Here is a 13,591-nt window from a genome sequence, read left to right on the forward strand (position 1 = left end):
ATAATTCATTAAACACACTAGAGCTATTTTAAAAGTAGGAAGCTTTATTTTTTTTGAAAAGACAACTAAAAAATATAAGCAAATAACAAAATGTTTAAATTTTCTATAATTTGTTAACCATCATTAGTAGTACTAATCAATTGTGACGCTTTGCATGTGTTTATGTTTGACAAAGAAGGGTGGTATTGAAGTGTTATTTAGAAATTGAAATTTTATCTCAAATTGATTTTTTTTTTAGTTAGGGAAAGATGTACATTTGTACTTATTTTTGCTTGTAACATAATTTAAGAAAACTGTTATTTCCATTTTATAAATAACTAATTTCTCTCAAGCTTTTTAGTTGGGCATTTCTTTTATATGCTTCCTCTACATTTACATTATAAAATACTTTCTGTTTTTGTCACTATGCAGCAATCACTTTTTGCCTGAGTTAGATCCAGATGTACTTAATGGTGGAAGAGTTCAGCTTGTGGTAAGAAATGTGCTTAAAGTTACAGAAAAATGTTGTAGACACTAGTACTCAAATAAATGCACTTTAAAATATGTTTATAATTAAATTATGAAAATATCACAACTGTGTCTATTTGGGATAATATCAAAATACCATGTGTTAAAATAATAACATCTTTTCTTGTAATATAATTTAAAATGTGACATTGCTTAAAAATGTTAATTTTTGTGACAGATGTAAAAATATTAGTATCCTACAACTTTAAAATAAAATTACTCTGGATAGAAAATTGAAACTTTTTTTCTTGGATATTTTAGAAGAGTAGAATTTGCAGGCTATAACTGGAGGAAATACCAAAGCACCCTCATTACTCAGAAAATCCAACCATATAAAAAATTAACAAATAATTGTGAGCTCAACAATTCTGTGTAATAAAGTGTAAAATATTGGAGCTTTTGGTACAACCAGGTTTTAAACATAATGATCAGAATAAAGACTCTATGCTGTATAACTGTAAGTGCATTGCTAAATTCAGTTGCACTATATGCTACTAGAAGGAAGACTAGGTAAACAGAGAAGAATGGTCAATTTGGAGTCCAGAAAAACTGATCACATAAAATAAGAATTTTTCAGTGCGTTTCTAGAAATTTCCAGAGAATAGAGTATTCTGACCAGTGACAGAAGTGTGTGGCGTTTTTGGTAGGCGAAAATGGATGCATCAGGTAACCCTAAGTTTACAACCAATCATTACCCCTTGCTCAGATTCTGCATTCACCAAAAATTTTATATATTTAGCTTGACTTATAGAATTTTATATGAAAAGATCATGTGCTATTTGAATAAAATGAGTATTATGATTTCCAGATCAGTTATATTCATCATTTTTATGAACAACTCATGCCAGAAGTTTTCCTGAAAGAGAAGGAAAATTAAGGTAGTCGCTAGCTAAAGTGCGTGTGTTTTGGAAAATATTTATGGAATCTATGCACAGATTTGAGATAACCACTCAGCAAATATCTTCTTGCATTTTAATAGAGACGTCTCTAAGAAAGTGGCCTGTAGATTATCCAGGGAAAATTGCTAATTTAGGCCATTAACACTACACATATTATTGATTAACACTTTGGCACAGATTGGTCAGTGGCCACTTTTGAGCAAGAATTGAGATATAAATCTGTAAAGGAATGCCAGGATAAAGAAATGATATAATATTGTGGTCAAGCATGCTGCCTTAGGCCTGTAATCTCAGCACTTTCCGAGCCTGAGGCAGACAGATTTCTTGAGCCCAAGAGTTCAAGACCAGTCTGGGTAACGTGGCAAAACCCCATCTCTACCCCTAAAACTTAAAAAAAATAAATGTAGCTGAGCATGGGGGTGCACACCTGTAGCCCCAGCTACTTGGAAGGCTTAGGTGGGAAGATCATTTGAGCCCAGAAGATGGAAGTTGCAGGGAGTTGAGACTGCACAACTGTACTCCAGAGTGGATATCAGAGTGAGACTCTCTTTCAAAAAAACAAAACAGTTATAGTATTTAATTTTTCCACATTTAAAAATGAATGAAAACTGATTGGATAGATTACTGATCATAATAGGTCTATGAGATTAATGCAAGGATATTAATCCTTTTTCCATACTCCTCTATCTTCCACTATATAAAAATAAATAATATACATTACAATGATACATTTTGTTTTCACATTGAAGTGATCCAACTGAACACAAAAACAAGGTAAATCGTACTGGAATAGAAATATCCAGATGTCTCTTTTTAAATGAGTGGATGCAGGGAAAGGCATCAGTGGCTTTTATCAAAAGGATACAGAGCTGACTAAAGGACCAGAGTAGAAATCTAGAAGAGTACTGGGGAATGAAAACATCCCACTTGCCCACTTGTGCCAGGGAACTGGAGGCAGATAATTACACAATTGGTACAAGGCTATACTAGGAGGAAAACGAAAAGGAAAAACAGAAAGAAAAAACCACTGCAACTGTTACTAGTATAAGATTCTTAAAAATGTAATAATAACACCCACAATAAAAGGACAGAAAATTTGAAACAAAAGTTATCAAATCTTGAGAAAGGACAGATGGGTATGCAAGCAAACCAATTATAAACTCTGGAAATAAAACATTTCATTTATATACACTCTAGACTGGACACTGTAAAAGATAAATTTAGTAAACCAGAAGATTATCTACAAAGAAACAATAATTAGATTGACAGCTAACTTCATATCAGAAGCAATGAATGCCAAAAGACAATGGATTTTATTTCTTAATAATAGGGATGAGTATCATCCACAATACTCTTTAGTAGCCTTCAATAGTAAGTCAAGAATAAGGCATAATCAAACGTTTATATTCTGGATATTGAGGAAGCTAGTAAGTAACATTTCTGTCTTTCAAGGAAGAGCAAAGCATATTGCATGACAGGAATTAGAAAAACGGAAGCAAAGTACATTTTCTTTACATCCAAAAATATATCAGAAGTCATGTCAAATATATAGACAAGTTTATACTTAACTGACTAAATGAATCCCCCCAAACCCCAGAATTTTCCTGCAGAAGACAGAATTATAATTCAGGTTTCCCAGGAAACATACTCTGATAGTTTTATGTTTGAATGCAGAGTTTATTCAGGAGAGCTTTCCAAAACAACTCCTGTGAGAGATGAAAGAAGCAAAAATGAACAGAGGGAAATGGTGCCCTTCAGTAGAGGTGCATCAGAGAAAGTGAGGTCTGAAGACAGGGAAGACCCTTTTGGGTTGTCCTAGCTTGAGACAAGAGGACCAGGCTTTAATGTTCCTGTTATCTCCTCAGGAGAAGGTGTGACTTTGATGAGGCAGTTCTCTTCAGCGAAGGACAATTTCCAGAGAGGGATTTGGCTGAGACCCATAGGGCTGCAGTTTTCTCAGTGACTATCTCTGCCTCAGTTGTTAAACATGATCTAGGTAGGGTATGATAATAGCAAGGCAAGTTTAGTATTCATGAGTGCAACAACTTAGTCAAGAAAATGTGTCAATTGTACCCAAATAAATCTACAAATTAGAAGAAATCTCATCCAATATTACAATGATAGTTGCAAGCCTGATGAAAATGTGTATTGAGGATTAAAAACCCAAGAATATGAGTGTCAACTCTGAAAAAGAAGAGCAAGTTGTGTCACAAGACATAAAGGCTTAGTAAAAAGGTAAAGCAAACTTTATGGTTCCGGCACAGGAATGGATGAATAGACCAATGGAAATGAATAGCAAGGTCAGGAATAGATATATGACTGTACTATAAAGATTAGAAAGCTGAGATTGTTTACTAAATGGCATTGAAAACATACAGGAGTATGCATGCACACCTTTTACAACAGTGGGCAGAATTCAGAAGGTTCGAAGATCCAATTATGAAAGGTAAAGCTGTAAAACAGGTAAAACAAGGAATAATAGCTTTGCAACTTAGCAGTTAAAATACATTTTTAGAAAGGTATGAATAGTGCCAACCATATGGCAAAAAATCAGATGATCATGGTAAATTAAATATCTCTTTGTATTAAGGATTTAATAGAAAAGGTTAACAGGTATATGACTACTGTTTTTAGTGCCTCATTTAACAGAGCTTAATATCTAAATATAAAAAGATCTCTTTCAGGTAACCCAATGAATACATTAGAAAAATAATATAAATTGGTAGTTCACAGGGATGATGCCTAAATGGGCAAGTATATGTGAAGAGATGCTCGGTTTCCAGATGAGAGGAATGAAAATGAAAATTAAGATGTCTTATGACTATACTAATCAAATGGCAAAAATTGGAAAACTGGATATTGCAAAGGGATGTCACCAATGTGAAAATCCTTGTGTACAGTGGGTGAAAGTAGAAGCTGGTAGTCATTCTGGAAAGAAACTTGTCAGTGTTTATTGAAGTAGGTATTTGAATACCCTATTAGTCTGCAAGCCCATTCCTGGAGGAAAAAAAGATACATATTTTTGGATACATATATATATTTGGATATATATATTTCTAGATATATATATGGATGTGCATATATATATATGTATATATCTCCCAGATTATTTTTACATACAGCCACCAAAGAATATTTACCAAAAAGTGTGTTACTGTATTATTTATACACATTTAGAGGCAACTTAAGTACTCTTTAATTAAAGAAATGAATAATTGGTTGGATATACATTATGAAACACAATACAGCAGGCAAGAGGAATAAATTAAAACCATACAGAAAATAGATAGATTTAAATTACATATTATTGTGTTTAAAAATTAATGACCATAATTTTAGTACCAATTTATTTGTTTTCCTAATTGTTTCTGCTTTGGGCTATCATATAGTATAGGCCAGTCCTTCTGAAGAAAAACATTTTTATAAAACCAGGATAAAACGAATCAAACAACTATTGTGTAAGTTGAAAAACAGACAGCACAGGACTATGATCCCTGAGATAAAAGAGTGGAACATGAGTTCCACAGTCAATTCAGGTAACAGCTTGAAAACACTTTCTGGACTACAGCAGAGGGAAGGGAAGCCTAAAGAGAGCTCAGTAATTTCACTGAGTTGAAAAGAGAGAGAGAAAGGAGTGTTCAGAGTTGCTGAGATAAATGGTATTTACAGGGTAAAATACTAGAGAAAGTGTTGCAAAAATTGGTATAGTGGTTTCCTTAAGTCTTTGGCCAAATACTAAGCTCTGTGTATAGTGCACTATGTGACTCATTGATGTCCAGAAGGGAACAGCTACTGGGAATATCTGAACTGAAAAGAGACTCTAGAGGTCCAGAAGGGAACAGCTACTGGGAATATCTGAACTGAAAAGAGACTCTAGAGGTCCAGAAGGGAACAGCTACTGGGAATATCTGAATGGGAAAGAGACTCTAGAGACCAACCCAAACCGGGAAACATTGGAGTTCTGACCTGCTACAGTGGAGAACGTCCCAGACATTTAGTTAAGACCATGTAAAGTTAAACTTTAGGAAGGGGTGACTCTAGCCGTGGATTAAAATCTCTTCTAGATCCACAGTCGTAAAACATAAATGTAAGCCTCAAAAAGACCAAGTTAATCAACAAATCAACTGCCTGCTAGAATAAAAACTGCCTCTGTTAGAATAAAAGCTAACAGAGTTTCAAGGATGCTAACAAAATCTACAGATTCCGCAAATAAAATTAGAGTGTCCAGTGTGAAGTAAAAAATTGCTAATCCTTCAAAGCAGCAGGAAAATGAGCCTTGTAAGAAAAATCATCACTAGAACCAAATCAGGTAACCTTTTTAAGATTCTTGCCTGCAAATTATAACATCTAATAAAAATATCAGCGATTTGGCCACGCGCGGTGGCTCAAGCCTGTAATCCCAGCACTTTGGGAGGCCAAGACCGGCGGATCACGAGGTTAGGAGATCGAGACCATCCTGGCTAACATGGTGAAACCCCGTCTCTACTAAAAATACAAAAAAATTATCCGGGCGTGGTGTCAGGCGCCTGTAGTCCCAACTACGCCTGTAGTCGCAACTACTTAGGAGGCTGAGGCAGGAGAATGGCGTGAACCCGGGAGACCGAACTTGCAGTGAGGTGAGATCAAGCCACTGCACTCCAGCCTGGGCAACAGAGCGACACTCTGTCTCAAAAATAAAAATAAATAAATAAATAAATAAATAAATAAATAAATTCAGGGATTTAAATGTTGAGGAAACAGATTGAAATCTTAATAGAGAAAATAAACTTTAAAAAATAATTAGATAGAAAATCTAGAACTGAAAACTATTTCACCTTAATTGAAAAAAATATAATGGCTGGACTTAATAAATTAGACATTGGAAAGAAAAGTGCACTCAGAAACAAAGCATGATAAACTCTCCAAAGTGAAGCAGAGAGAGAAAAAATAACTTTAAAAAATTCAAAGCTTGAGTGTTCTGTCAGATAATAGCAAGCAAACTAATAGATATGTCGTTGACTTTCCGGAAAAGAGATTAGAGGTGAAAAAATATGTGAAAACTAATCACTGAAAATATTTAAAGTTTGATGAGAAATATGAGAAAACAGATTTTAAAAGTTTAACGCAAAAATTACACCTATGCACATCATAATCAAATTGCTGAAAACCAACACAAAAGAAAAAAATTTAAAGCAGCTTAAGTATACATGATATACAGGAGACCATTTGTAAGGAGGATGGTTCACTATTGATCATAAATATAGACATCCAGAAGAAAGTGGAAGAAAAAAATGTCAACTTGCAATTCTATATCCAGTAAAAGTAGAATTCTAATTTACCACATTAACATGAAAAGGAGAAAAATCATTATCTCAATATATGCAGAAAATGTTTACCACAAATTCAACAGATTTGTGGTAAGAATTCGTAGAAAATTAGGACTAGAAGACACTTTCTTAACTTGATACACTTAGTGGTTAAAGGCCCAATGTTTTGTACCTAATATCAGGAACAAGGCAAGAAAATCTGATTGGAAAAGAAGACCGTCTGATTTTCACAGATGACATCTTATTGTACATAAAAGTTTTAAGAAATCCTCACACTTTAGATGTAATAAGTGAATTTACTCAAGGACACACAATAAAGATTAATTTAAAATATGCTACATTTCTAAATATTAGCAATAAACTTTAAAAATTAAATTTAAAAATTGCATTCATGACAGTGTCAAAAAATGTAAAATATTTAAAAATAAATGTTAACATTGAAATGTGTAAACCCTCTACACTAATAACTGCAAAGCACTGCTTTAAAAAATGTCAGAGACATACATATTTATAAATAAGTTGAAAAACTCAAATTGTAAGAAGTCAATTCTCCCCAAATGTTCTGTAGATTCAAAGCATTCCCAGTAAAATTTTTGGTAGAAATGTACACACTGATATTAAACTGTGTATGGAAATGGAAAGGACCTAGAATAGCAAATGCAATCTTGAAAAAAGAATAGTAAGACTCATACTACACAGAATTCAAGACTTGCTATCAATCCCCAGTAATTGAGACTGGTATATATATATGCGCGCGTGTGTGTGTGTGTGTGTGTGTGTATATGTGTGTATATGTGTGTGTGTATATATGTGTACATAAATATATATGTACACACATATATATACATATATACATGTATATACACATATATACACACACATATATACACACATATATACATACACACACATATATACACATATATATACACAAATATACACATATATATGTGTGTGTGTATATATATATGTATGTGTTAAGATACAAGAATCTATCAATGGAAAGTATAGGGAGTCCAGAAAACTACCCACACTTATAAGGTCAATTAATTTTCTATAAAGTTTCAAAACAATTCAAGGGTGGGGAAGATAACCCTTTCTACACATAGTGCTGGATAACTAGATAACTATATGAAAAAATAATCTTGACTCCTACTTCTCATTTTATGAAAAATGAATTTAAGATGAATGATAAGCCTGAATTTAAAAGTCAAAATTGTAAAACCTATTGAAGAGGCCTGGCATGGTGGCTCACACTTGTAATTCCAGCACTTTGGGAGGCTGAGGCGGGTAGATCATTTTAAGCCAGGAGTTTGGGACCAGCCTGGTCAACATGACGAAACTCCATCTCTATCAAAAATACAAAAATTAGCTGGGCATGGTGGTAAGTGCATGTAATCCCAGCTACTCAGGAGGCTGGGGCATGAGAATCCCTTGAACTGGGGAGGCAGACTTTGCAGTGAGCTGAGATCACACACTGTAATGCAGCCTGGGCAACAGAGCCAGACCCTGTCTCCAAAAAATATATATATATAATAAAATAAATAAAAAATAAAACCTATTGAAGAAAACAGTAAGATACATCCACAAACCTGGTATAGGCAAAAAACCTAAACTATAAAACATATAAATCAATTCTAGTTCATATTTAAAAACAGCCCTTAGGAAAACAGAATTCAGAAAATAAAAAGAAATGAAAAGTCAAACCACATAATCAGAGAAACATTCATATTCCCTTTCTTTCTGTCAAAAGTAAGTGAAAAGTTGTTCACTTAGAGAAATAACCAATACCACTCTACACCTATTAGAGTGGTTAAAATAAAAAATACTGAAATTATCAAATGTTGACAAGTATGCAGAGCAACTATATCTCTCATACATTGCTGGTGAAAATGGTATAGCCACTGGAGAAAAAATCTTTATAAGCTTTATAAGCTTGTAAAGACTCTGGTACCTTCAGAAGCTTTAAAGCTTTTATAAAGTTAAATATACACTTAACATGTGACCTAATTATTATCCTTCTGAGCATTTTTCCTAGAGAAGTGAACTTTCATTCAAACAAAAAACTACATAAATTTTTATAGCAGTGTTATTCATAATAGCCAAAACGTACCACAACCCAAATCTCATTGAATGGGTAAAAGAATAAAGAAATGATGGTACATACATACAATGGATATACAACACACAACTAAAAAGCAATAAACAAGAATGCTGTTGGCATATACAAATATTTTCATAGATCTCAAGAACATTATGTTGAGTTAAAAAGGGCTAATCTCAAAAGATTACATGGTATATTATTTCATTAATATAACATCCTTAAAATCACATAATTATAGTAATAGAGAACATGTGATTAGTTGCCATGTTTAGGTTGGGGAAAGGATATGACTATAAAGGAGAACAAGAGAGTTTCTTTGGGAAGATGGAACAGATTCGTGTCCTGATTGTGATGATAGTTGAATCTATACATATTAATATAATACATAATCTATACATGTATGTATGCATAATTTATACATATGATAAAATGTCATAGAAGTGCAAACAAGAAAACATTAGTGCATGTGGAAGCTAGTGAAATCCTAATAAGGTCAATAGTTTAGTAATAGTATTGATACAGTGTCTGTTTTCTGGTTTTGTTGATCATGATTTGATAATGTGAAATGTTGTCATTGAGGCATGCTGGGTGTAGGGTGCATAGGGAAGTCAGTGCTATTTTTTGTAACTTCTATGGCAGTTATTTTTTTAAACTTCTATGGGAGTTGAGCTTCATGTTTAAGGTCTTTGCACTTTACAGCATGTACATTATTTCTTTTAAACATTTAAAGTGACTTCCCTACCCACATACGTTATATAACAAGACATCTGTCTTATTACATAAGAAAAGGATTTTGTGAAAAGATGACGTATTATGAATTTAGGAATATGCATAATTCATTTTCTTTACATGAAATTAAAAAGCTTTAAAAATCACTCAGATGTCTAGATATATTACAAGTAATTATGTGGTATATTTATGGTATAATCATAATTTTGCCATAATTTGCAAATTATTCTAACAGTTAAAATAAATGAACTAAATCTAGATCTCACATATATAATGTACAGTGAAAACAGCAAGCGACAGAAAAATATATCATTTATGTTAATTTTGAAATAATAGTCTAAAATGTTTAATAAATATGTAGAAAATCAAAGTAGCATGTAAGGGGACTTCATCGTTATAAAACTTCCTTTCACTCTTTAAAGAAATATCTGGGTAATAAGTACATATTCATTTGTTTTTATGTGTGCTGTTTTGTATATCTTCACTTCCAAAAAGAAAATACTTTTAGAATTAATAATTAATACAATCTTGTTTATGAAAAAGTGTAGAAGAGGAGGAAATCCGTATTGTTTAATATATGAGAAAGAATTTCTTTTTAAATTAAGTTGCCAAAGTTGAAGGTGAATCAGAATCCAAATGCTTGGAAAGTCCTGTCCCAAAATGTACATCCCTCATTTCATTGTGAAAATATAGGGTGGGGGTGGGGAGAGTGGCAATTACAAACCTTGTAGGTAGGGAGATAAAAGAGATCTGTTCCAAAAACAAAGACCTAAAAGAATTTTGCAAAATTACAGTCTAATAAGTATTTCCCATTATGTTGTATGTGAGAAAATTCTTATCTGACATTAACTTGAGATTGCTTATTATAACCATAGAAAATATTGCAGTATTTTATAATCCAACATACATTTTTATAGAATGACTGTCAAATGTGTGATCAGTTATCTTCAAGTTTTTTAAGTTGGCCCTCCATGTCTGTCAACCAACTCTGAACTGAAAATATTCAAACAAACAAAAAATAACAATATAACAATAAAAATAGTGCAAACAAAGAAGCAATACAATATAACAACTCTTTTATAGCATTTACATTTAATTAGGTATTAGAAGTAATCTAGAGATTATTTAAACTATAAGGGAGAATATGCATAGGTTATATGCGAATCCATTTTATATAAGGGACTTGAGCATCCATGGATTTTGTTATCTGTGGAAGTCCTGGAACAAAGCCCCACAAGTACTGAGGGATGATTGTATATACAATTTACATGACATTGAAAATAATCTGCATCTTCTTTACCATTTCTCTATTTTTTTAACGTTAAGCAGAGAATGATGTTTAGTTGGGAAGCCAATATTTTCAAAAACAAGATCTAAATATTATTGCATATGAATGGCTGTGCCAGATTCACTGAAAGACATTAGCTAGCCCATTTATGAAATTTCTAGGTTTACTTTTAAGCTGCTAAATGGCATTATTGTGAAGCCATGTGTTTCTGATAATTTTACTTCTAAAGTTGATTTCCTACATAATTGACCAAATTAGTAACTAACACTAGTTATTTTCTACTTTGGAAAAAATCATCTTTGGATGTTAATGGCTTAGATGATAATAAATTTTTTGGAAGGTGTTTATTTACAAATATTTTCTTGACTGTAGGTTTCGTCTTATTCAGGGTAGAGTGGGAATTCTACTCTCTAAATAGGTGTAGTGAAATTATGTCATTACATTTAAATACATAAACCTCATTTTACAATATTAAGGCTTATAATCTTAAAGCCTCTTTAGTTTGCAGAAGGGTCCCTTAAACGGTTCACATGTTTTTTTCTTGTTATCTAAGTATACTCACCAAAATTGTGGTATTGCTTTCATGTTTCCCCTTAACTTTTGACTGTTTTTTGTTTTGTTTTGTTTTTGTTTTTGTTTTTTAAGGTTTACCATTGATGGAACTTTTCTAATGAAGCTATTATAATGTTAGACATGTACTCTTGTATACTGTTGAAATACATTTCAAAAGTAATGTATAGCATTTTTCATACAAATCACAAGTATAAATTGGAAGCCAATTTTTAATTTTATTTTAATGTTTTCTACCAAGGTTTTTTGACAATGTAATTATATTACTTAGCCAGTTACATTAAGAAATGATTGACATTATACAATGGTTTATATTCTGAACTCAGCAAGAGCAATACTTGCTTACTAGAAATAGTTTGTGAGGCAATACATATGTTAATTAGCTCAATTTAGCCATTCCACATTGTATACATATTTTAAAACATCGTGTTGTACATGATATGTGTATACAATTTTTGTTTGTCAATTAAGACCAAATAAATCAGGGAAAACATAAATGAATTTGGAAAAATATAAGTATATTAAATAAATAAATGTAAGTTCATATGTTTAAGAGTAGGAAGAAGGTGGGAGGGGGATGTAAAGGTGAAGGGCAAATATCTGAATTTTAAAGAGGATCATTTTTGGATTCTAGTTCCTTGAGTCTTTGTAGCTCATCATATGGAGACAGCTTTTTAACCACAGTGGTGGTTTTATGCTTTTATTTTGCTATACTTAAGTTTTCCTAACATCAAACATTAAGAACAATGCGTTTTCACAGGATTTCAAGCATGGTGTGGTTTTGGTTAAATCCCAGCTACTTTGAGGCTGCTTTGCTTTCCCTCATGGCACTTCCCCCTATTTCAGAACTGAATCCTAATATATCTTTATGTAATGATATTCAACATTATGTACAACAATGTTTTATAGGTAAGATGCAATTATTTTTGACACTTAGATTTGGTCTAAGTAATAAAAGTTCAAAGGCAATTTGAGATAAAATAGATAATTTAATTTTTATGTTCATTAAATAATGTCCTGAAACATCTACATGTTTATAATTATCCCAAAATTAGACTTAAATGTAATATTTTTATATTGATAATGGTTATAATGAGAAGGTAAAGATTGTCTGTACCTTAATAGTATGCAAGTATGGGATGAAAGGCACTTCAGAGAATTTTATTGATAAGACTAATACATGTAAGTGGCAACATATAATTATTGCAAAAAATAACCCAATATGACATGTCTAACATTCAATTAAGAATTAAATAATATACTTGGCAAATAAATAATGTTAAGCTCTTTAAAGTTTCATCAGCTAACTTTGAGACTGATTTTCATCAAAATTACTGTACTAAAATGTTTTCTTTTGTTGTACAGACTCAAATAGCAATCCTCAATTTTACAATCGACTCTTATTTGCAAAAAAATGCTTTGACATAGTGCATTTGTTCTGCCTGGGCAGCAATAAAGGATTGTGGTATCATTTTGAAGAAGGTTGTTTGACAGAGTCTGTTTGTTTATTTGGGGTAATGTGAGCTGTATTCAGAACATGCCATATTTTGTTTCATGATTGTATATATTCTCTTCCATTGCTCCCAGGCAAGACTTGTAAGCAGAGAAGACACGGATTTAGACCTTCTTTCCATGACCAGTGGAAGTGCTTTGTCTGTGAACAGAGAAAAAAAAAATCAGGCACACAGACACTCAGCAGGATCTTCAAGTAAGTTGTGGTTTCCTTCAAAATTAATTTAGAAATCACGAACGAATTGATGGAACCTAATGCCAGCAAGAATTCTTTTTCAGATGGGAGTAGGATGCCAGCAACCTGAACTGCCCAAAAATGTGCATTTAGATTTTTTCTTTCTTTAAATATACTCTTTTGATACAAACAAAATTAAATTATTTCTAAAATTAACTGCATCAGTTTTTATTTTAATTGTATTCTGGGCTTCAATATCTCCTGCCCCCCACACCCTGTGAATCATATTGAATTCTTTGATCATTTAATTTTAAAAGAAATTTTTAGATTAATTGTAAAATGTTAGATTTATATATGAAAGTAGTGTGTCTTGGCCTTTTGCCATTGATTTAATAGATACTATATGTAAAGATAATTTTCAAAGAAATTTTTTAAAATAGAAGAGCTTTAAATAATATTATACCATCAAAAAACATGCTTTCAAAAACTATTTCCGTTCAT

General features: G+C 32.2%; 1 protein-coding gene across 2 annotated transcripts in view; it reads left to right on the forward strand.

Moving 5' to 3' along the window:
- LRRIQ1 (leucine rich repeats and IQ motif containing 1) overlaps nucleotides 1-13,591 on the forward strand; it is a 225,744-nt gene that overhangs the window by 194,089 nt on the left and 18,064 nt on the right. Inside the window, exons 24-25 of one of the 2 annotated variants that reach the window (XM_037996759.2) lie at nucleotides 412-472; nucleotides 12,991-13,111. In XM_037996759.2, the coding sequence (XP_037852687.2) occupies nucleotides 412-472; nucleotides 12,991-13,111 (182 nt within the window). Of the gene's footprint in view, nucleotides 1-411; nucleotides 473-12,990; nucleotides 13,144-13,591 lie in introns of those variants that run through there. The other variant, XM_008004167.3, reaches the window with a different exon arrangement.

This window comes from Chlorocebus sabaeus, chromosome 11 (genome assembly GCF_047675955.1).
Source record: "Chlorocebus sabaeus isolate Y175 chromosome 11, mChlSab1.0.hap1, whole genome shotgun sequence".
Lineage (NCBI taxonomy): Eukaryota > Metazoa > Chordata > Mammalia > Primates > Cercopithecidae > Chlorocebus > Chlorocebus sabaeus.